The sequence below is a fragment of the Carcharodon carcharias genome, chromosome 16 (genome assembly GCF_017639515.1).
Source record: "Carcharodon carcharias isolate sCarCar2 chromosome 16, sCarCar2.pri, whole genome shotgun sequence".
Classification (NCBI taxonomy): domain Eukaryota; kingdom Metazoa; phylum Chordata; class Chondrichthyes; order Lamniformes; family Lamnidae; genus Carcharodon; species Carcharodon carcharias.
Genome location: NC_054482.1, coordinates 108,108,781 through 108,134,547, shown reverse-complemented (window position 1 = coordinate 108,134,547; position 25,767 = coordinate 108,108,781). Strand labels below are relative to the sequence as shown.

Below are 25,767 nucleotides of genomic sequence, written 5' to 3'. Positions count from 1 at the left end.
AGATTTATTACCCACAGAACAATACTGTCCTTCTAGAATGCGCCCTGTAAATCAAGTTATTTAATGGCAGGTTGCAACTTCAATCTCCAATCCACTGTCTTGAGCTCATAATCCAGGTTGACAGTTCGCAGATTCACACAGTGCAGAAGAGGCCCTTCAGCCCATCGAGTCTGCACCAGCACGTGAGAAACACCTGACCTACCTACCTAATCCCATTTACCAGCACTTGGCCCATAGCCTTGAATGTTATGACGTGCCAAGTGCTCATCCAGGTACTTTTTAAAGGATGTGAGGCAACCCGCCTCCCCCACCCTCCCAGGCAGCACGTTCCAGACCGTCACCACCCTCTGGGTAAAGAAGTTTTTCCACACATCCCCCCTAAACCTCCTGCCCCTCACCTTGAACTTATGCCCCCTTGTGACTGACCCTTCAACTAAGGGGAACAGCTGCTCCCTACCTACCCTGTCCATGCCCCTCATAATCTTGTACACCTCGATCAGGTCTCCCTTCAGTCTTCCCTGCTCCAACGAAAACAACCCAAGTCTATCCAACCTCTCTTCATAACATAAATGTTTCATCCCAGGCAACATCCTGGTGAATCTCCTCTGCACCCCCTCCAGTGCAATCACATCCTTCCTATAATGTGGCCACCAGAACTGCACACAGTACTCCAGCTGTGGCCTCACCAAGGTTCTATGCAACTTCAGTGCGGTACTGTGGGGGGTCCTGCACACTGAGAGGTGAGATGTTAAACTGAAGCCCCCCCGCTGCCTTCTGAGGAGGACATAAAAGATCCAAAAGCACTATTCCAAAGAAGAACACTGGAGTTCTCCCCAGGGTCCTGTTCAATATTTATCCTTCAATCATAGGAAAGAGAGTTCCAAATTTGCACTACCCTTTGTGTGAAGAAATGCTTCCTGATATCACCCCTGAATGGCCTAGTTCCAATTTAAGGTTTAGTCCCATTGTCGTGGACTCCCCCCACCAAGGAAATAATTTCTCTCTATCTACCCCATCAATCCTTTAATAATCTTGAACACTCAGTTAGATTAACCCTTATTCAAAGGAATACAAGCTATGCAATCTGGCTTCCTTATTTAGCCCTTTTTGCCCTGGTATCATTCTGGTGAATCTATGCTGCACCCACCCCAAGCCCAATATATCTTTCTGAGGTGTGGTGCCTGGAACCGAGCACAATTACTTCAGATACAGTCTAACCAGAGCTTAATGATGTAAGTCTAGCATAACTACCGCCACTTTGTTTTCTACCCCTTTGAGAAAACGGCTAATGCTCCAATAGCCTAGTTAATTTTTGTATCCGTCCTCTAGCTTTTAGCGATTTCTCTACAGGGAGCCCTAAATCACTCCACTTCTTTACGGTCCCTAACATTTTACAATTTAGAAAGTACAACATCCAATCTTTCTTTGGTCCCCACACTGAATTCCATCTACCACAGAATTGCCCAACCATTTAATCTATCAGTGTCCCTTTGTAACCTTCTGATCTCTTTTACACCAGTTACTCTGCCACTTAGCTTAGCATGTTCAGCAAACTTGAATATAAGGCTCTTTATTTCTTAACCTAAATCATTCATAAGGACAGTGAAAAGCTGAGGCCCCTTATAGACCCTTGGCGGACTACGCTTATCACATCCTGCCAGGTGGAGTGCTTACTCATTATCCCAGCTCTCTCTCCTACCTCCTGACCAATTCCTTATCCATGTCAATAGGTTGCCTCCAATTCCAACCAGTTTCATTTTTGGTAACAGTCACTCGAGCGGGACCTTATTGAAGGCCTTCCAGAAGTCCATATAATTAATATCCATAGACACTCCCAGATCTACCATGTTAGTTACCTCTTCAAAATAAAATGCAACTACCTTAGTTTGACATGACATGCCCTTTACAAGCCAACTCTGGCTCTAACACTAACCTAACTAAAAACAAATTAACTTGTCATTTATCTCACCGCTGTTTGTAGGAGCTTCTGTGCACAAATTGGCTGCTGTGTTTCCTCATTACCACAGTTACAACACTTTCGAGTACTTAATTGGCTATAAAACACTTTGACATGACCAATGACACGATTAAGGGAAGTGCTCTATAAATGCAAAGTCTTTCTTTCTTTTCCCTTTTATGAAAGCCTCCATGGATCAATGCCTTTGTGAGGTTGGGATACTGTATACAATATGTGAGACAACCTTAATTCATAACGTAACTTACTTTGACATTTAAATATGTGCCCAGATCAGCCTTTTTGGTAACAGATTCAAGACACAGCCAATAATTGTATCTAAGTGCTCTTTCCCGCTCTTGCTAATGGGTCCTGTACATTGTATCTTGGCTTCATTTTCCTGTTCCAAATACGCGTTGCCTTTCACTTATCCACATTAAAATCCATTTATTCTCCACGCAGCTTCAAATTATAAGTAAATATTATAATACCAGAAATTCCATGTTCAATTATTTATGAAAAGTGCAAACACGAGACATTTTTTATTTATTTGTCGACAGGATGTGGGCATTGCTGGCTCAGCCCTAACTGCCCTTGACAAGGTGGTGGTGAGCCACCTCCTTGAACCATTTCAGTCTATGTGGCGTAGGTACACCCGGAGTGCTGTTAGTGAGGGAGTTCCAGGATTGTGATCCAGCGACAGAGAAGGAACGGCGATATAGTCAGGATGGTGAGTGGTTTGGAGGGGAATTTGCAGGCGGTGGTGTTCCGTGCATCTGCTGCCCTTTTCCAAAGCTCTACATTGGCTGTAAAGCACTTCGAGACATCCTGACCTCATGGAAGGTGCTATAGAAATGCAAGTCTTTCTTTTTTAAAGTTTAACAAATTTTCAAACCAGTTTGCTCATTTGTCAACAAGCCTTAATTTTGTCAAGAAGCCTCACATTGTTAAATGCTGTGTGAAAATCTTAGGGCAGGATTTTACGCGTTGGCGAGCGGGGGCAGGGCCCGCTCCACGATGCATAAAATGATGCGCGACGATGTCGTCGGGAACTCCCGATGTCACCGCGCCCCATTTAAATTTTCAGGAAGGCGGGGGCGCAGCAAAATCAGCTGTCCGCCCGCCGACCTGTCAATGGCCAATTGAGGCCATTGACAGAGTCGATTAAACAATTAAAGGACCTGCCTGTCCAACCTTAAGGTTGGTGGGCAGGCCAGGAGCCCCGGTGCAAAGTAGAAAAAGCATGAAACCCCATCCACAGGCGGGATGAAATTTCATGTAGGTTTCTAAAGGTTTTTGTAAAAATTATGGACATTATGTGACATTGTCACGAGAGGACATGTTAGGGAAATTTTATTTTTCTATTTTTAGGTTTGTAACATTTAGAGCCGATCTCCCTGAGGCTGCACTTAGCCTCAGGGAGATGAGTACGCTCTTTTGTGCGCATGCGCGAAAGAGCGCTCTCTCGATTTTGGGAATCACTTCTGTGCAGACGTCACATTGGGCAGGCCTTAATTGGCGCTGATCAGTTGGGGGCGCTGATCAGAAGTGCGCCTGTGCGTGCCCACCCTTCAACTTCGCCCCCAACGGGGGAATATTTAGCCTTTAGTAATTATTGGCACAATTATATAGTTTGTAAGATTATTATATTTTGCACCTGCAGTTTTAAATTCTGGGTAAATGAAGGGGATCATATGACCTGTTCTGCAATCTGCTCGACAGTAAGCCTGGGTAGATTGATTTTTAGAGATCAAAGGAAGACTTAGATGATTTTACTGAGAAAAAGGTGCAAAGTATTTATGCTTAAAGATAATGAATTTGTCTGAATTTATAATGAGTAGTCTCCCAAAGTCCCAGAAAGGTGTTGAAGGTACCGAGCTGTAAACAATTATGCTGTAAACTGTCCCTTTACTTCTAAGATGATAGCTAGTCTTGACCTCAACTCCCTAATTAGATACAACGTTTCATGTTGTCATGGGGAGGAACATAGGAGCAGGAGTAGGCCATTCAGCCCAATGAGCCTGTTCTGCCATTCAATACGATCATGGCTGATCATCCACATCTATGCCTTTATCCCCCACACTATCCCCATATCCCTTTATGTCATTGGTATTTAGAAACCCGTCAATCTCTGCTTTAAAAATACTCATTGACTAAGCTTCCACAGCCTTCAGGGGTAGAGAACTCCAAAGATTCACAACCCTCTGAGTAAACTCTAGAGAATACAAGCCCAGTTTCCCCGATCTCTCTTCAGAGGACAGTCCCATACTCCCAGGAACAAGTCTGGTGAACCTTCGTTACGCTCCCTCTATAGCAATAATATCCTTTCTAAGGTAAGGGGACCAAAACTGTATTCCAGGTACGGTCTGACCAAGGTTCTATACAATTGAAGCAAGGCTTCACTAGTCCTGTATTCAAATCCTCTTGCAATAAAGGCTAACATACCATTAGCCTTCCTAATTGCTTGCTGCACCTGTACGTTAGCCTTTAGTGACTTACTGATGAGGACACCCAGATCCCTTTGTATATCAACACTTTCTAATCTCTCACCATTTAAGAAATACTCTGCACCTCAGTTCCTCCTACCAAAGTGGATCACTTCACATTTTTCCACATTATATTCAATCTGCCATGTTCTTGCCCACTCACTAAGTCTGTGCAGGTCCTCTTGAAGCCACTTTGCATCTTCCTCACAACATACATTCCCACCTAGCTTTGTGTCATCAACGAACTTGGAAATATAACATTTGATCCCCACATCCAAACCATTGATATATATTGTGAACAGCTGGGGCCCAAGTACAGATCTTTGCGGTACCCCACCAGTCACAGCCTGTCAATGAGAGATTGGCCTGTTTATTCCTATTCTCTGTTTTCTGCCTGTTAACCAATCCATAATCCATGCCATTATGTCACTTCCAATTTTGCTAACCTCCTGTGAGGGGTTTTATCAAAATTCTTCTGAAAATCCAAGTATACCATATCCACCATCTCCTCTTTATCAATTCTGAAGTAACATCCTCAAAATCTCCAACAGGTTCGTCAAACATAATCTCCCTTTCATAAATCAATGTTGACGATGCCCAATTAGATCATTATTATCCAAGTATCACGCCCTTTATAATAGATTCTAGCATTTTCCCTACTGCTGATGTAAGGCTAACAGGTCTGTAGTTCCCTGTTTTCTCTCTCCCTCCCTTCTTAAGTAGTGGGGTGACATTTGCTCTGCAGGAACCAATCCAGGATCTATAGAATTTTGGAAGATGATCAGCAATGAATCCATTATCTCCATAGCTACCTCTTTCAACACTCCAGGATGTAGAATATCAGGTCCTGGGAACTTATCAACCTTCAGTCCCATCAATTTCTCCAATACAACCTTCTCACTAACACAAATTTCCTTCAATTCCTCAGCTATTAACTGGAAGTTCAAATTTCCTTTTAAATGTTATTGGTCTGTACAAGATCATTACAGTATCTATTGGCATCCTTCATCAGTTACCTACTGAAGGGATTAATAAGATGTGACCATACTTCAAAAAGCATGCAGATTAATTCACAGCATCTTTAACTAACAACTGGCAAAGTCCAAAAAAAACCAAACATTCTTGAGTACTTGTCCAGCTATGGAGCTCACATTGTAATCAGCCTAAATGATATCCAACTCCAGTGTCCACTGTGGCTCGAAAGGGAGCACTCTCACCATAGAGTGAGAAGGTTTTGGATTTAAGTACCACTCAAGAAACTTGAGCACAAATACTAGGCTGGCACTCCAGTGCCATACTGAAGCAGTGCTGCACTGTCGAAGGTGCCATCTTTTGGATCAGATATTGAATCCGGTGGATGTAAAAGATCCCAAAATCAGGCCAGTCCTCCCCAGTTTCCTGAACAATTGTCCTCTCTCAATGAAAATCAGTACCGCATTCCAGTCATTATCGCATCCCTATTTGTGGGAGCTTGCCGTGCCCCATTTGACTGCCGCATTTTCTGCATTACAATAGTGACTACATTTGAAAAGTACTTCATTGGCTGTGCTTTGGGGCATCTCAAGGTTGTGAAAGGTGTGACATAAATACAAATTCTTTCATCATGCTGTCTTGCTCCAAAATTCTCCAGCGCTGAGTAACCCTGGATTGCCCAGCGTTCCATGTTAATGTTTTATGTCACCTTCTCATTGTTAAGCCTTACCTCCACCGTTTCTTCCGCAATTGCGTCTCCTGCCCCCAGTTTAACAGCAGTGCAGTTCGCCTCATCCTCTGCCTGCCTGCTGCGGAAGGTCAAAGCCTGCTCCCAGCGCTGGAGTGCCTCCTCAAACAGTTCCATACCTGCACAGGGGCGAGAGTCAGAGGTAACAGCAACATGACAATCTTTGTCATTGGCACGAATCATGGAGAGATTTACAAAATAAAACTGCAGATATCAGAGAGGGAAAACTTTCATCTATATTTGCACGGTTTGCAGACCAGTTATTAAACTGAGGCCCTGGCTTCCCTCTCTCAGAGTCACACAGAGCAGAAAAGGCCCTTCGGCCCATTAAGTCTGCACCAACACATGAGAAACACCTGACCGACCTCCCTAATCCCATTTACCAACACTTGGCCCATAGCCTTGAATGTTATGACGTGCCAAGTGCTCATCCAAGTGCTTTTTAGAGGATGTGAGGCAACCCGCCTCCACCACCCTCCCAGGCAGCGCATTCCAGACCGTCACCACCCTCTGGGTAAAAAGCTTTTTCCTCACATCCCCCCTAAACCTCCTGCCCCTCACCTTGAACTTGTGTCCCCTTGCGACTGACCCTTCAACTAAGGGGAACAGCTGCTCCCTATCCACCCTGTCCATGCCCTTCATAATCTTGTACACTTGTAAGCTTTCAGGTAGACATGAAGGATCCTGCAGCATTAGTCGAAGAAGAGCTGGGAAATTCTCCCAGTGTCCTTGCCAGTATTTGTTCTTCAACCAACATCACCAAAAACAGATGATTGCCTTTGCAATCAAATTGCTATTGTTGGGATCTTGCTGTACACACGTTAATCGTTCCAATTCCCTACTTCGCAAAGGTGGCGACACTTCATTGGCTGTGAAGCGCTTTGGGATGTCACTAAGGGTGCTACATAAATGCAAGTTTGAGCAAGGTTCACTGGATTGGTACTTGGGATGAGAGGCTGGGTAAATTGGGTTGATATGCTCTGAGTTTAGAATAATGAGAGGCGATCCCATTGAAAGATACAGATTCTGAAGGGGCTCAACAGGGTAGACGCTGAGAGATTGTTCCCACTAGATTCGGGGAATCTAAAACGTGGGGTAACAGTCTCAGGGTAAGGGGCCGATCATTCAGGACTGAGATGAGGAGAAATTTCTTCACTCAAAGGGTTGTGAATCTTTAGAATCCTCTGACCCAGAGGGTTGTGATTGCTCCAGTGTTGAATACATTTGAGGCTGGGATAGGCAGATTTTTGGTGTCTCAGGGAATCAAGCGATTTGGGGAGTGGGCAAGAAAGTGGAGCTGAAGCCCAAGATCAGCCATGATCACGTTGAATGGCGGAGCAGGCTTGATGGGCTGTATAGTCTGCACCTGATCCCATCTCTTATGTTCTTTCTTTCTTTAAACTACTCAGTCTTCCATTTCACACAATTACAATTCTCTGTTTTATTCTCCCGTCACATACCCATCAGATACAAGTTTTCAGGAGTAGTCACCGGCACATTAACCAGGTTGACATCATTATCTTCAGCAACTTTGTCCCACAAGTTAGACGCAGCACACACACAACTGTGGGAAGAGTTCACACTCCGAGCCTGGGTACAGAAACAAAAGGTGCAACAGCTTAAATCACTTTCCACTTCTGTAACTCTGTAACTGTTAAAAAAAATAACCTGCCTCCCTGAAACAGCAAATGAAAGAGGTCAGTCAATGGCAACTTGTCTCACTGCTGTCTGGGGGACCTTGATGTGTGCAAATTGTGTTTCCCTCAAAATAACAGTCACAGTGATAAATATTAAATAACTTGTCGACTGTGAAGTGTTTCAGGATGTCCTGAAGATGTGAAAGTTGCGACAGAAAAGCAGGTTTCCTCTTTGAAAATTCAGGGCCAGTGGAACTCGGGTTCCCATGAAGTGAGACTCACACTCGAACAGACTCACACAATTTCAGGGCTCTAAAACGATGTAAAAGTGTCAGGAAGATATAATAATTCTCATAACGTTATTGGAATTTGTTATAAAATAGTGGTATCTGTGTCTGTATGTGAGATTTAATTAGATTAAAGGCAGCTGGTCTGAAGGCTTTGATGTAAACATGGTAAACATGGGGGAAGTTTAGAATGTAAGGTGTAAAAGGACATTTGCATTTTTAAATGAACCTGATGAGATTGTTTTCAAAGAAGGGGTGAAATGGGTCACCTAGCCAGGTGAAGTTTAGAAACAGTGGGCTGAATTTTGCTGTCGGCGATCAGGGGGCGGGGCCCACTCGCTGACATGTAAAATGATGCAGGATGACGTCGGGCAGAACCCCCAATGTCACCGTGCCCCATTTAAATTTTCAGGAAGGCGGGCCCACTGCAAAATCAGCTGTGCGCCCGCCAACCTGTCAATGGCCAATTGAGGCCCTCGACAGGATCATTGAAACAATTAAAGGACCTGCCCGTCCAACCTTAAGGCTGTCAGTCAGGCCAGGAGCCCCGGTGGCAACTAGGAAAAACATGAAACCTCATCCAGCGGCAGGATGAGGTTTCATGTAGGGATTTAAAAAGTTTAATAAAGTTTTAGTGTAATTTATGAACATGTCCCATCTCATGTGACATGAGGGGGATGTGTTAAGGACTTTTTTCCTATTTTTAACATTTTTAAAACTGTCAGCAATTTCCCTGAGGCTGCACTTAGCCACTTTTCTTGTTTATTTTGTTGGTGGATGAAGTGTGGTGGTGGTGGGGGGGAGGGGAGGGGGGGAGAGTCAGTGGGCTGATGATAATTGTGGGAGGAAGTTCACTGTTAAATACAAAGAGGAGTAGGAGGAACATGTTGCCAATTTGTTCATAAACTTGGCAACTGACCCAAGACATCCATGGAATTTATATTGTTACAGACCTGAGAGAACCCCGTAACTCTGTGTTGTTTCATAGACTCTACAGCACAGCAAGAGGCCTTTCTGCCTTACTGATCTGTTCTGTTGTTAATACTTTACATGAACCTCCTCCCATTCCAATTACCACATCTCACCCTGCTGTTGTTGACCTTCATTGGCTCCTAGTCAAGCAACAAACCAATTTTAAAATTCTCGCCCTTGATCTCCAGTCCCTCCCCCTCCCTATCTCTGTAGCCTTCTCCAGCCCAACAATCCTCCCAGATCTCTGTGTTCTTCCAATTCTGGCCTGTCATGCATCTCCGATTTTAATCACTCAACCATTGGCAGCTGTGCCTTCAGCTGCCTGGGCCCCAAGCCCTGGAATTCCCTCCATCTCTCTTACTTTATGACATTCCTTAGAACCTCCCTCCTTGCCCAAGCTCTTGACCATCTGCCCTAATATCTCATTATGTGGCCTGGTACCAACTTCTGCCTGGGGCTTTTCAATATGTCAAAGGTGAGATATAAATGCAAGTTATTGTTGTTGTCTCTTGTATCCCTCTATTCACTTCTCCCTCACACCTGCATTAAACCTTCCCTTGAATATGCCAATCTGCTTCAATCACTCCAAGCAGCAGCGAGTTCTGTATTCACACCACTCCATATATAATGAAATTCTTCCTCCGTTCTTTACTGGTCTGTCAGTAGTTTTGTTTTATATACATATCTATTTCTGTATTCACCCACTAACTTCTCCACATCCACGCTATCGAACCCCTTCACAGTAAGGCCACTACCAGGCCTCCTTTGCTTTTCCAGAGAAAAGAGCTAAATTCTTTCCTACTAGTTGTCTTAAAGAGTTTTGAGTGGCCAGGCATGAAATGTGTAAACCAGTGGGCAAACCAGAGGTTGAAAAAATGTAGTGGAGATGGGAAGCTTTACTAAATCACCATTACACTGCACGGACTGCAACAGTTCAAGAAGGCAGCTCACCACCACCTTCTCAAGGGCAACTAGGCATGGACAATAAATGCTGACCCGGTCAGCGATGCTCAAATCCCATGAATGAATTTCTAAAAAAAACACCATTTCAATCCTCTGGAAAGTTGCTTCATTTGCAGCTGCTAATAATATTTGTAAGATTTTTACAAATCTGTCTTTGATCTGAAATGAAGCTGTATTGAGGTACAGATTAATCAGACCCTGGGTGGTTGTTGTACAGACGCTCCAAATGGAAAAGTGCAGCCCACCTTTTGCCCAGAAAGTAAAATAAGTTGAAGGCTGCAACTGTGTCTAACCAGCCTCCGCTGGGAATAACTGGTAGGCAGCCAGAACAACTGGGAAATCCAACCAGAAATCATTTGGCACTCAATTTTGTCAGCCAGCTTTGGCTGTGGCCAGTTATGATTTACTGGGAACAGTTGACTTGTGAATTGGGAATTGACTGAAGTCTGCAGACAATGTTCCCCATTCTGTTGTGTCATGTAGGCTGTTATGGTCCCATTTTTTTTTTAATTCTTACATGGGATGTGGGAGTCATTGGCATTTGTTGCCCAACCCTAATTGCCCTTGAAATGAGCAGCTTGCTAGGTTATTGCAGAGGGCCGTTAAGAGTCGAACACATTGCTGTGGGCCAGACCAGGGAAGGATGGCAGATTTCCTTCCCTAAAGGGCATTAGTGAACCAGAGGAGCTTTTGCATCAATAGATGATAGCCGTCATGGTCACCATTACTGAGGCAAGCTTCCAATTTCAGATTTACTGAATTAATTTAAATTCCACCTGCTGCTTTGGTGAGATTTGAACCCACGTTCCACTGGCCTGGATTACTGGTCCAGTGACTTAACCACTTCACCATCATCTCCACCTAATTCCTACGCGTCATCTGTATATATGTGCTGGTTACTGAATTTTGCCAGATATAGTCACGTGGTATCAGATTGTACACAGACTCTTTGCCGAGCCTCCATCACCTTCCCTGACTGGACTAATCCAATTAGTATAAAATTGCAGCAATGAGGGTCAGTTGGCAGCTCCCGGTCAGCACCTGCTCAGCTTTTCTGCCCCGGCTGGCAGGATGTATTTCCCCTGACCCTGCCCCTATGGCTCACGATGCACCACTCCTTCCTGTCTGAGTGAGAGTAAACCCCTGAAGATTTGACTCACTGCTCATCATCCACTTACCGAGGCCAGGCTCTGCGCTGAGCCAGAGTACTTGCTGAGCAGTCCCAGAGAGGCATACGTGTTAAGCGAGTGCGACCCCTTCGACTGCAAGGAGAGGCTCAGATTTTGTCGACTGCTCGCACAACTGGAACCTGCGGATGAAAATCACAAAGAGAGGGTGACCTTGTCGCAAATGCATCTTTTGCTTTACCCTGTTGACTTTCACAGCTTGAAAGACAGAAAGGACTTGTACTAATATAGCACAGTTCACAACCTCAGCGTGTCCAAAAGCGCTTTGAATGAAAGACTTTTGAAATGTAGTCACTTGCAGTGATGCAGCAAATGTGGCAGCTCAAACTGGGAGCACTGCAAAAGCCAGATAGACTATTTTTAATCACATTGGTTGGGGAATATCGACCAGGTCACCAGGGAGAGCTCCCAAGAATGCCGACAGGATCTTTTACCCTCAGCCATATAAATATTGTGGCTACAAGAGCAGGTCAGAGGCTAGGAATCGTGCAACGAGTAACTCACCTCCTGACTCCCCTAAGCCTGTCCACCATCTACAAGGCACAAGTCAGGAGTGTGATGGAATACTCCCCACTTGCCTGGATGAGTGCAGCTCCCACAACACTCAAGAAGATAGACATGTCCAGGACAAGGAAGCCCACTTCATTGGCACCACATCCACAAACATTCACTCCCTCCTCCACTGATGCACAGTAGCAGCAGTGTGTACCATCTACAAGATGCACTGCAGGAATTCACCAAGGCTCCTTCGAAAGCACCTTCCAAACCCAGGAGCACTACCATCTAGAAGGACAAGGGCAGTAGATAGATGGGAACACCACCACCTGGAAGTTCCCCTCCAAGTCACACACCATCCTGACTTGAAAATATATCACTGTTCCTTCACTGTTGCTGGGTCAAAATCCTGGAACTCCCTTCCTAACAGCACTGTGGGTGTACTTACACCACAGGGACTGCAGCGGTTCAAGAAGGCAGCTCACCACCACCTTCTCAAGGGCAATTAGAGATGGGCAATAAATGCTGGCCCAGCCAGCAAAGCTCACATACCCTGAATGAATTTTTTAAAATACATTAATCGTGCTACCTGCACTCAGAAAGGTTGCAGTCTTTGTACATCTGCCGTCCCTAATTGAAAGAGCAAAGCAATTTGAGTTAACCAGAGAGATTTGATTGAGGATTAATGGAGCAGTAGATTGGCAAAGAGTCACCTTGAGCTTTCCTTTCACATGTTGTTGAGTCGTTTTGAAGACATTAATTAGATCACTCCTCAACTTCCTAAACTCAGTTGTCCTCAAACTTTAACCTTAATTTGTTACCCCCCTCCGCCCACCACCCCCCCCCCGACCCCGAAGGGAAAAACAGTAATACTGGTCCAATCTGGTCTTGTATATCTTAAAATGGAACACCAGTAAAATTGGGAAATAAGAGTATTGGGTCTGAACTGTTTTTTCCTTCTGGGCCTTCCCTAACCAAGGCCAATACATCCTTCTTGAAGTGCCGAACTCAAAAGTGAATGCTGCAGTCTGACCGAGGTTCTGTACAACTGAAGCTGAACACCCACCAATTAGGATAATCTTTCTCTACAACGTCACTCGGCTGTACAGGCTCTTAACATGTCACATCGCTTCTTTTGTCAGCCATGGCCCAGTGGGTAAAATGCCTCTAAAACAACCATGGGTTCAAATCGCACCATGGGTTCAAATCTATACTGACGCTCCAAAGCTGTACTGAGGGTGTGCAGCACTATCAGAATTGCCATCTTTCAGATGAGATGTTAAACGAGCACTGCACGTGAACATAAAGGATCCCACGGCACTATTTCAAATAAGAGTGAGGAAGTTCTCCCTGTGTCCTGACTGATATTTATCACTCAACTGATATCATCAAAACAGATGACCTAGTCATTAACACACTGCTGTCTGTGGGAGCTTGCTGTGAACAAACTGACTGCTCCATTTCCTACATTTCAACATTGGCTGCGCTTCCAAATTACTTCATTTGCTGTAAAACGCTTTGGGACAATTTGAAGCCATGAAAGGGGCTATATAAATGCAAGTTCCTTCCTTTTAAATTTTTTTTCTATCAAACAGCAAAGCATCCCTTTAGCAAATATTCCCAAGGCTACTGCTATTTAAAATGTATTTTTGAAGTGTTATTAACACTTACAAAATGTACCACACAAACTGAAACAAAAGAGAAATACAATATGTTCTGAACCCCAGCAGTGATATCAATTACACAACATGTTTCTGGGAGGGAGGAGAAGGCGTGAGGGTGGATGTACGGGAGATGGGCCGGACACGGTTGAGGGCCCTGTCAACCACCGTGGGTGGAAAACCTCGGTTAAGGAAGAAGGAGGGCATGTCAGAGGAACTGTTTTTGAAAGTGGCATCATCAGAAATCAGAACAGATGCGACGGAAACATGATAGGGTCCCCCGGTCCTCACTTATCACCCCACCAGCCTCCGCATTCAAAGGATCATCCTCTGCCATTTCCGCCAACTCCAGCATGATGCCACCACCAAATACATCTTCCCTTCACCCCCCCGGCGGCATTCCGTAGGAATCGTTCCCTCCGTGAACCCTGGTCCACTCCTCCATCAACCCCCTTCTCTTCGACCCCTCCCACGGCACCTTCCCATGCAACCACAGAAGATGCAACACCTGCACCTTCACTTACCCTCTCCTCACCGTCCAAGGGCCCAAACACTCCTTTCAAGTGAAGCAGCATTTCACTTGCACTTCCCTCAACTTAGTCTACTGCATTCGTTGCTCCCAATGCGGTTTCCTCTACATTGGAGAGAGCAAACGCAGACTGGGTGACCAATTTGCAGAACACCTTCGGTCTGTCCGCAAGCATTACCCAGACCTCTCTGTCGCTTGCCATTTAAACACTCCACCCTGCTCTCATGCCCACATGTCCATCCTTGGCCTGCTGCATTGCTCCAGTGAAGCTCAACGCAAACTGGAGGAACAGCACCTCATCTTCCAACTAGGCACTTTACAGCCTTCCGGACTGAATATTGAGTTCAACAGCTTTAGATCTTGAACTCTCTCCTCCATCCCCACCCACTTGCTGTTTCTTCCCCCTCCTTTTTGTTTTTTCCAATAACTTATATAGATTTTTCTTTTCCCACCTATTTCCATTATTTCTAAATGTATTTCCACCCATTGTTTATCTCTACCTTTTAGCCTTTTTAGTATTCCTTCTCCCCACCCCATCCCCACTAGAGCTATCTGTACCTTGTTTGTCCTGCTTTCTACCCTTAATTAGCACATTCCTTTAGATAATATCACCACCTTCAACACCTCTTTGTCCTTATGTCTGTGACATCTTTTGGTTATCTCCCCCTATCACTGGCCCTTTACCTAGCTCTTCTTGTCCCAACCATCCCCCCCACGCCCCCTTAAACCAGCTTATATTTCACCCCTTTCCTATTTTTACTTAGTTCTGTTGAAGGGTCATGAGGACTTGAAACGTCAACTCTTTTCTTCTCCACCGATGCTGCCAGACCTGCAGAGTTTTTCCAGATATTTCTGTTTCTGTTTTTGTTTTGGATTTCCAGCACCCGCAGTTCTTTGTTTTTGTCTCAGTGATATCACTTAGCTGGATGAGCACATGGAAAAAAATCTTTATCTCTATTGATTCCAATTAGAAGTGAGAATGGGGAAGTTTTGGTTCAATGTTTAAGTGTTTCCACTTGATACGCACTGGCGTGGTCAGCTTATAAGAGGCTCTTCAATCAGGAGAGACACAATTACATGTTAAAACCCATTACTGCTTTCCGATTGTCAAACAGCATTAAAATTTTGCATTCATAATAGAAACCCATTAAAAAAATCCTGGCAAGGGCAGTGGGAGGAGGGAGAGTGCACAGCTATTGTGGTAAGCCATCTAGGAACCTGATTTTAGCTGCCTCACCGAGCTGAAAATGAAAAATGACACAGATTTCTGCTGTATTTTGGCACATGGCGGAGACCATTTAATTCAGTATGCCGCTTTAATTTTTTTTTTGTTCGTTGTTGGCAAGCGGATTTCGCTGGCAAGGCCAGCATTTATTGCTTTTTCTTAAAGGTCTTCAGAAGTTGCAGTCCATGTGGTGCAGGTACACCCACAGAGTTCCAGGATTTTGACCCAGTGACAGTGAGAGAACGGCGATATATTTCCAAGTCAGAACGGTGAGGGACTTGGAGGGGAACTTCCGGATAGTGGTGTTCCGGTGTATCTGCTGCCCTTGTCCTTCGAGATAGTAGTGGCCGTGGGTTTGGAAGATGCTGTCTAAGGAACCTTGGTGAGTTTCTGCAGTGCATCTTGTAGATGGTACACACTGCTGCCACTGTTCGTTGGTGGTGGAGGGAGTGTGTGTTTGTGGAAGGGGTGCCAATCAAGTGGGCTGCTTTGTCCTGGATGGTGTCATGCCTCTTGAGTGTTGTTGGAACTGCACTCATCCAGGCAAGTGCACACTGCCATCACTGTGCATCGGCACAGTTGGGAGTGCCAATCAAGTAGGCTGACTTGCCTTGGATGTTGTCAAGCTTCTTGAGTATTGTTGGAGCTGTGCTCCTCCAGGCAAGAAGAGAGTATTCCATCACACTCCTGACTTGTGCCTTGTAGAATTGTGGACAGGGTTCTGTTTCAACCAGAACAGAGAAAGCTGAGAAATTGCACACATTCTACAATATCAGCCATTCAGATGAGCTTCTTAGCTGCTCCATCTGTTCCATTATTAGTAACTCCTTGTTCTGTAAATCTGGTCAAAGGTTATCATTGGTTCACAATTTAACAATTAGACTTTGGAATCAAAAACGCAATTTTTAAATTTGTGGATGGCACCAAATTAGGGGTATAGTCAAAGCTGAGGAGGAATGCAACAAATTACAGGACAACATTAATTAGCTGCAGAATGGGCTAATAATTGGCGTTTTGTTAGGAAGAATAGGGAGGTCACTTGTTACCTGGAAGGTGCAACTCTAGGTGGGTTAGAGGAACAAAGGGATCCTAGAGTACAAATACACCCGTCACTAAAAGTGGTGCCACAGGTTAGCAAGGCCTTACAAAAAACAAACTAAGCACTGGGCTTAATTTCTAGAGGGATAGAATTGAAAAGTAGCAAAGTTATGCTAAACCTGTTAAGACCACACTTAGCGCACTGTGTGCAGTTCTGGATGCCACATTATAAAAAGGATAGAGATCCTGGAGAGAGTACAGAGAAGATTGGGTGATACCAGAGATATATATCAGGAAAGGATTGACAGGCTGGGCCTCTTTTCTCTTGAAAAGAGAAAGCTGAGTGTGACCTTATCGAGATCTTTGAAATGATGAAAGGTTTTGATTGATTGGATACAGGGAGAATGTTTCCTCTTGTGGGGAAGAGCATAACCAGAGGCCATCAATATAAGATGGTCACCAGAAAGCCAATAGGGAATTCAGAAGAAACTCCTTTACCCAGAGGGTGGTGAGAATGTGGAACTCAGTACCACCCAGGGAGTGATCGAAGTGAATAGAATAGATGTATTTACGGGGAAGATAGACAAGCATATGAGGGAGAAGGGAATGAATGGCAGATTTAGATGGGGAAAGATAGGAGAAGGCTTGAGTGGAGCATAAACAGCAACATGGACAAGTTGGGCAGAATGGCCTGTTCCTGTGTTATATATCTTATGTAATCTTATGTACCCTAGCTACACTGATAAAGCGTGTTAGCTTTTTAATGTTTCTTAACTTGCAATGAAATAGATATGGCCAACGTACAAGAATCTGCACTGACCCATCAAATGAGGCTTCTGTAAGAAGGCCTGCATTATACACAGCGCTTTTCATGGCTTCAGGATGCATCAAAGCATGTCGCAGCCAACAAAGTGTTTGTGAAATGCAGTCATTACTGTAAAGTAGGGAAGTAGAGCAGCCAATTTGCGTACAGATAAAGTCCCACAAACAGCAATCAAGGCAAACAGCCAACTAATCTGTTCTTGATGGTGTTGGCTGAGGGAGACAGGTTGCCCCAGATACCAGAACTCCCTGCTCATCTATGAATGGTGGCATGAAATCTTTAAATTCCAACCTAACCATCAGAATAGGCAATGAGGGTCTCAGTTTAATACCTTATCCTAGGAACCCAACAATACAGCCTTGCATCAGTACAACACAAAGTTCAGTATAGAGAACATTCTCAAATCCTTTAACTATCAATCTGTGAACTCAGAGTGCAATCAGCATATGGTAAACCTTTTAATAGAAAATTAGTGGATGAATCTACATTCAGATGTGCATAAGCTGTCAGTTTTCTTCTGGACACTTAACCTGTATTTGACCCGCAATTCCACATAAGGATTGAAAACGTTCTGCTTTAAATTACCATATGGCAATGAATACAAAGGTCATCCTCAGGGACATTTAAAAACATAAGAATATAAGAACGTTTAAAAACAGAAGGTGCCATTAGTCTCAAACAGGGCTGTTCCATTTTCATAGATCAATCCCCAACCACTATCTGCTCACCATGCTCTTCAATCTTTTTTTTTCTCTCCAGACCTACATGTTTGATTGCTCCTTAAGGCTATTTATGGCATCTGGTTTGATGATTTTCTGTGGTGACATATTCAACAACTCTTAATAACTTTTGGGTTAAAGGTTCAATCTGAGTACAGAGGGACTACAGCACTGTTGGAGGTGCTGACTTTCTGATGTGACTTTGAACTAAGTCCCAGCCTCCCCTTTTAAGATCCCATGCCACTATTTTTAAGAAGAGCAGGGAAGTTCTTCCTGGTCAGTATTTATCTCTTAATCAGCATCAGATCATCTGATTAGTTACCCCATTACTTTCTTGTGGGAGGTTCCTGTGTTCAAAATGGCTACCAAATTTTCTGTGTTGCCACAGTGACTACACATCAGAAATAGTTCCTTTGTGGTAAATCACCTTGGGATATCCTGAGGTTGGGAAAGATACTATATTAACGTAGCTTTTTTTCTTTCTACCTGCAATTAATCGAAGGATTTGGGAAATGCAGTCTGTACAATCTGTGCCATTTAAGCATTAATAATTGAACTTCTGAGAGAGGAGTGCCTTCACAAAGACCTCTCCTTTCTGGGAGTTAATTGAAGTTTCAGTCAGGCAGACTGAAAGAGGTGAATGGCAGTCAGTATAAAAAAGTAAGTGCAGCAGCTAGTTTGAATTCTGGCCTTTTTCTCAAGGAGATTCAAAAGTGAGGAACTGATGCTTCAGTTGTACGCAGCCTTGGTCAAATCCGATTGGCATCCTGCTTTCAATTTTGGGCACCGCACCTCAAGGAGATATATAGATCTTGGAAGGGGTGCATCACAGATTCACACAACAATGCCAGGCTAAAAGAGCTAAACCACGAAGACAGATTGTACAAACTTAGGGCTGGATTTCCTGCCCAACTCCATCCCTACTCCGAGCCACCTTTGTTGATGCGGGAATGGGAGCTGGCAAAGCTACTCACCCCCAATCTGTGGGTAGACTCACTGATAGCCTAATTAAGGGCAATTCAATGAGGCCAACTGGGATTTTCCAGTCACCTCCAGGTTCCCGGGAGCAGCCGGAGCCAGTTTAAGTGCTTCTGGGGGAGGCTTCTGGTGCCAGGCTGGGGCCTAGCACACCAGGCAGACCTAGAGGCCCACCCTGCCTGCCTAGGTGCAGAAGCAGCCACCGGCCACCCCGTAGAGGAGTTCTCCCCTACCACACCTCTACAGAAAGCCATTATTTAGTTTTTTAAAAGTTGGTGAGAGGGCATCTCCATGTTGAAGCACCCTCTCTATAAACTTACCTTCCATTACATTCTGCTGCTCCTTTTGAACTAGAAGGCCTCTGATTTGCCTTCCATTGCCGAGAATCTGCCCACCATCTCTGTAATGGTGAGCATGTAACTAGCAGATTGTCATAAAAATCCATCTGGTCCACCTGCAGCCCACCTGCTGCCCACCTTCCAGATCAGCACCCTTCCTGAGTGAGATCAGAACAGACATCCTTTGGATCAAGGAATGGGAAACACGGAAAGTCACTAACAAATTCCTTGCGACAAACTCCATCTTGTTGAATGGCAGGCTTCGAACTGCCACCGGGAGTGTGGTCCTTACTAAACAGATTCAAGACAGGCGAACGTCCACCGCTGATGCCTCAGTACAAACCCCTTATACACTTATAGAAAGTCACAAACAATGCTGCACGTTGCCAAGGAGTGTCCCCTGTACGGGCTAAGTGGCACTAATCACCTTAAACTCAGCAAATGAAGAGGCTATTGCTTGGCTTTGGGGATTTGCATTGGCTAAATAAATAATACTCCGGTCTACAACTGACTTTTAGGGAAGGAAATCTGCCACCTCTACCTGGTCTGGCCTATTTTTGACTCCAGACTTTCAGCAGTGAGGGTTATTCTTAACTGCCCTCCGAAATGGCCTAGCAAGCCTTTCCATTGTCGAGAAGGTGGCTCATCGGAACTCACAAAATTCTTACAGGCATGACAGGGCAGATGTAGAAACGATGTTCCCCCTGGCTGGTGAGTCTAGAACCAGGGGACACCACCTCAGAATAAAGGGCAGGCCATTTAGGACAGAGATGAGGAAGAATTTCTTCTCTCAGAGGGTGGTGAATCTTTGGAATTCTCTACCCCAGGGGGCTGTGGAGGCTCAGTCGCTGAGCATGTTCAAGACAGAGATCGATAGATTTCTGGAGACTAATGATATCAAGGGATATGGAGATAGTGGGGGGGAAATGGCGTTGAAGTAGATGATCAGCCACGATCTGTTTGAATGGTGGAGCAAGCTCGATGGGCCGAATGGCCTACTCCTGCTCCTGTATCCTATGTTCTCAAGGGCAATTAAGGATGATTGAGGCCCACAATCCTGGAATGATTTTTTTTAAAATGGAGTTGAGACATGGATTAGCCATGATCGAACTGAATGGCAAAACAGGCCTGAGGAGCCAAATGGCTTCACCTGTTCCTATTCCCCAGAGTGATCAGTATATTGCAAGAAAACATTCTGGGAAGTCAAGGTGAGAAAATCAGTTATAGGCTGTAACGGAACGTATGAAACAGAAAACACGAAGCCAGCTAAATTAAACGTGCCCACATTTACCTTTTTCTGAAGCTGCTGTCCTGGAAAATTCAGGAACAAAAAGCTCTTGTTCCCATGGCAACTGCTCCTTCTCCTTCTCCTTCTGCTTCCTCCCACGCTTTCGTTTTAACTGATGAGCCAAAATAGCGAGTGAAGCAGCCCCCACGACGGAGATCAGCAAGAGTTTCCTCACAAGAGGAGAGAGCTTTACCTAAGGCAGGCAGGAAAGGAAAGCTGATTTATTCATAAATGTATTTATTAATTAATGCAAAAAGACATCTTGCAAGGGATTTCTGAAATTACTGGTTCTGAAACACTGCAATACAACATTCCTTCTGGGGGGAAATGATTGGCAAGTCACACAAATGGCCTCCTTCTATTCTGTAAGGTTCTATAATATGATTCTTGTTGGTGAAGGTGATGTTGCCGGTGATGATGATGAAACCAACGGTGACAGACAAACAACTCCCTTGGCTTTACTCGGCACTGAATCTATGACCTTCCTGATCTGTATGGCTCAACTACACACTGCAGAAACTCACCAAGCAGCCAGGCAGAGCAAGAGCTCACCTTCTGTTTCCATTCAAGAAAGATACTGGCTCTGACAGGCTGCCAACATCTTAGGAACATAAGAACAGGAGTAAGTCATTTACCTCCTCGAGCCTGTTTAATGAGATCATAAGTGATCTGCAACCTAACGCCACATGCCTGCCTTTGTCCCATATTCCTTAACATCTTTGGCTATTAAAAATCCATCAATCGCAGTTTTAAAATTAACAATTGATCAAGTACCAATTGCCATTTGCGGAAGAGAATTCCAAATTTCAACCACATTTTGTGTTTGCTAATTTCATATCTTTATTATTAAGTGCACCCATCAGTTACAAGATACTTTTAAATTAGTTCTTGTTGGTTTGATGAGCTGCAAACACTCAGCTATTACAGCTTCTAGAAACAGCAAATAGTCCACCTCTTCAATTAGGTCAGTGTTGCTATGGTCTGTACTCCCAGAAACTTCCACCTCTACTTCTTCTGAATCAACAGGACAAAGTAGCCCACTTGATCAGCAGCCCTTCCACCACCTTCAACTTTCACTCCCTCCACCACGGATGCACAGTGGCTGCAGTGTGTACCATCTACAAGATGCAGTGCAGCAACTCGCCAAGCCTCCTTCCAAACCTGCAGCCTCTGCATCCTAGAGGAACGAGGGCAGCAGATACATGGGAACACCACCACCTGGAAGATCCCCTCCAAGCCACTCACCATCCTGACTTGGAATGATATCACTGTTCCTTCTGTTGCTGGGTCAAAATCCTGGAACTCCCTCCCTAACAGCAATGCGGGTGCACCCATACCATATGGACTGCAGCGGTTCAAGAAGGCAGCTCAACAACATATGGACTGCAGCGGTTCAAGAAGGCAGCTCAACAACAGCTTCTCAAGGGCAATTAAGAATTGGAATAAATGCTGGCCTAGCCAGCAAGGTTCACATCCCACAATTGAATAAAAAAAACTATTCTGCACTACATACTCAACCTCCTTCCTACATTCTGATTGTGTTGAAATCAAGATGTATTGTACCCTCTCCCACTTAAACTCATTCTTTACCAAAATCTCAGAACAGCCAACTGGTGAGAAAATTCATCCCAACTCCCCAAATCTCCCCTTCCTCCTTCAGGCTTTTAAAAACCAAACTTAGTGTCACCTAATTTAAATCCTCATAATTTAATTCTTTTAGTCCGAGTGTCATTTTGATAAACATGTGTTGTACCCATCCAAAGCCAATACATTCTTTCAGAGGTGCAGTGGCCAAAACTCAATGCAGTCCTTCAGATGAAGTCTAACAAGAGCTTTATACAACTGCATAATTAGTAGGATGATTTGGGAAGTCCAGAACAAGGGGGCATAACATTAAAATTAGAATAAGACATTTGATGTCAGGAAAGACATCTTCACACAAAGGGTAGTGGAAATCAGCAACACTGTTCTTCCAAAAATTGTTTAGGCTGGGGGCAAATTGAAAGTTGCAAAACTGAAATTGATAGATTTTGTGTTTGTTAAAGCCATCAAGAGTAATATAATGCAGCAAAACCTGGACAATATCCAGGCTTGGGCTGACAAGTGGCAAGTAACATTCGTGCCATACATGTGCCAGGCAATGACCATCTCCAACAAGAGAGAATTTAACTATCACCCCTTGACATTCAATGGCATGACCATCGCTGAATCCCCTACTATCAATATCTTGGGGGTTACCATTGACCAGAAACTGAACTGGATTAGTCATATAAATACTGTGGCTGTAAGAGCAAGTCAGTGGCTAGGAATCCTATGGTGAGTAACTCACCTCCTGAGTCCCCAAAGCCTGCCCACCATCTACAAGACACAAGTCAGGAGTGTGATGAAATACTCTCCACTTGCCTGGATGAGTGCAACTCCAACAACACTCAAGGAGCTTGACACCATCCAGGACAAAGCAGCCCGCTTGATTGGCACCTCTCCCACAAACATTCACTCCCTCCACCACCGGTGCACAGTGGCAGCAACGTGTACCATCTACAAGATGCACTGCAGGAACTCACCAAGGCTCCATAGGCAGCATCTTCCAAATGCACGATTGCTACCATCTAGAAGGACAAGGGCAGCAGGTACATGGGAACACCACCAGCTGGAAGTTCCCCTCCAAGCCACTCACCATCCTGACTTGGAAATATATTGTTCCTTCACTGTCACTTGGTCAAAATCCTGGAAGTCCCTTCCTAACAGCAATGTGGGTGTACCTACACCATGTTGGCTGCAGCAGTTCAACAAGACAGTTCACCACCACCTTCTCAAGGGCAACTACAGATGGGCAATAAATGCTGGTCCAGTCAGTGAAGCCCTCAATCCATGAATGAATTTTTAACAAAGGAGCAATGCTGCAAGAACACTATCACCTCCAAGTTCACCTTCAACTAATGTACCATCCTGACTTGGACATATATCACTATTCTTTCATCATTGGTAGGTCATAATTATGCAATTGCCGACCTAATATCATTATGGGAGCATCATCACACAAAGTCTGTAGTATTTCTAAGGCAAGTTTCTCAAGGCAACTAGAAATAGGCAAATAAATGGGCACATCATCCACATCCCATGAACAAATATAAAAACATTACAGTTCAATGGCTTAAACTCACAGCCAATACAGTTTATGGAAACACTTGAAACAAATGCACCCTACAAGTGACTTTAAATTTCCACAAATACTGACACGCTCCCTGGTGACCCCCTGTAAATGCTGACACACTCCCCAGGGGCCCCCTGTAAATGCTGACACACTCCCCGGGGACCCCCTGTGAATACTGACACACTCCCCAGGGACCCACCTGTAAATGTTGACACACTCCCCGGGGACCCCCTGTAAATACTGACACACTCCCCGGGGACCCCCTGTGAATGCTGACACACTCCCCAGGGACCCCTTGTGAATGCTGACACACTCCCTGGGGACCCCCTATGAATGCTGACACACTCCCCAGGGACCCCCCTGTCAATGCTGACACACTCCCCAGGGACACCCTGTAAATGCTGACACGCTCCTCAGGGACTCCCTGTAAATGCTGACACGCTCCCCAGAGACCCCCTGTAAATGCTGACACACTCCCTGGGGAACCCTTGCAAAAACTGACACACTCCCCAGGGACCTGTGTAAATACTGAGAGACTCCCAGGGACCCCTTGTAAATATGGATACACTCCCAGGGACCCCGTGAAAATACTGAGATACTGCCCAGGGACCTGTGTAAATACTGAGAGACTCCCACGGATCCCCTGTAAATAATGACACATTCCCAGGGACCCCCTGCAAATACTGACACACTCCCATGGACCTCCTGTAAACACTGACACACTCCCCACGGACCCCTTGCAAATACTGACACACTCCCCAGGGACCCCCTGCAAATGCTGACACACTCCCCAGGGACCCCCTGCAAATGCTGACACACTCCCCAGGGACCCCCTGCAAATGCTGACACGCTCCCCAGGGACCTGTGTAAACACTGAGAGACCCCCCAGGGACCCCCCTGACCTCTCTCGGGCAGTGTCACAAACGCGTGCCATTCTGCTGATTGCAGGAATAGGGAGTCAACAAAAACAGAATTTTTCAAAACTGTAGCCTGATAAAAGCTGATGAGCTTGCAGAACTCCCACCCCCACCCCCCCTCCCTCCCCTCCCCTCCTTTGTAGAACCTAAATACGGGATGGGGTAGCTTTTATCCAGCTTTGGTGCCCACGAAGACATTCGGTTGGAGGTGCGAAGTGGCCTGACCTCGGACAGGGTATTGTACAGAGACACCGGCAGGTCAGCTGCTCGCAGCGCCAGGTTCTTCAAATGACTCGCTGGATCCTTAATGTGTCCCTCGGGTAGATCTGGCATATCTTCGATTTTCCATCCCCTTTCAGCCGCCAGCCGACCTGTGAAGGGGGTGAGTGTGGGAGGGGGGGCAACCTGACAAATGCAAAACACACGTTATTCGACCAGAAATAGATCGGCCGGGTAATTTTGCATTCAACGATAATTATCGGCATTGTTTTCCAGCCAGAAATTCAGGAATAACATCGGTGTATTTTTCTTCACAACCCCTACCTTGATATTGCAACACCGAGCAACCTCAGCCTCGGTTTTCTGTTTGCGCCCCACAGGGAGGTGAAATGAAGAGAAGGTTGAAATAATTTCGCATTTGGTCGGAAAGGTGTGCGAGTTGAAAGCTGGATTCTTTCCGACGCATTAATGCACCGAGGTGCCTGTCAAATACACTCGCCAACCCTCAGAGGAGGAGGAGGAGGGACCCGAACCTCCTCCACCTTGTGACTGGGTAGAAGAGGTGGGCAGAGAATGCAGCGGGGTCGCTGTCTGTGGCTGGAGGGGTGCTGGTTTCCTGCTGCGGCCGAGGGAGTGAAGCTATCTGCTTGTTACTGCTGCATTCAAAGCCTCCTCCTCCCTCCCACCCAACCCCCGGGCTCTTTGTCCATTCCCCTGATATGATTGACAATATACCAAAACTCACCACTTCCGGGTTCCAAATGCTTCACCACATGCCACCCGGCAATGATGGAAGAGACAGAGAGAGAGAGAGAGGGAGCAAGAAAGACTTGCATTGATGTAGCGCCTTTCACGACCACCCGCCCTCTCCAATTGCTCTGCAGCGCCATGAGGTACTTTTGGAAATGTTGGAAATGTGGCAGCCGACTTATCCCAACAAAGAGCAATGGGCTAATGATCGGATCACCCGTTTTTGTGATGTTAACTGAGGGATGAATATCGGTCAGGACATTCTTCTTCAAGATAATTTAGGAGGAGATGTTGGTGTAGCGCTAAGTGTCACTAGACCAGTAATCCAGAGGCTCAGGCCAATGCCCTGGGGCCATGGGTTCAAATCTCACCACAGCTGCTGGTTGAAGTTAAATTCAGTGAACAAGACTGGAATATAAAGCTAAAA

The 25,767-nt window shown here is 45.2% G+C and overlaps 1 protein-coding gene across 3 annotated transcripts in view; it reads right to left on the bottom strand.

Annotated features, from left to right (window-relative positions):
- Nucleotides 1-25,264, bottom strand: part of miga1 (mitoguardin 1) — a 90,432-nt gene extending 65,168 nt beyond the window's left edge. For all 3 annotated transcript variants that reach the window (XM_041207531.1, XM_041207533.1, XM_041207532.1), the window contains exons 1-6: nt 24,915-25,264; nt 24,597-24,776; nt 20,304-20,493; nt 11,198-11,328; nt 7,621-7,750; nt 6,143-6,279 (exon numbers count right to left, since the gene is read on the bottom strand). In XM_041207531.1, coding sequence (XP_041063465.1) covers nt 6,143-6,279; nt 7,621-7,750; nt 11,198-11,328; nt 20,304-20,493; nt 24,597-24,704 — 696 coding nt within the window. In that variant the 5' untranslated portion in view covers nt 24,705-24,776; nt 24,915-25,264. The remainder of the gene's footprint in view (nt 1-6,142; nt 6,280-7,620; nt 7,751-11,197; nt 11,329-20,303; nt 20,494-24,596; nt 24,777-24,914) is intronic.
- Between the last annotated feature and the right edge of the window lie 503 nt (nt 25,265-25,767).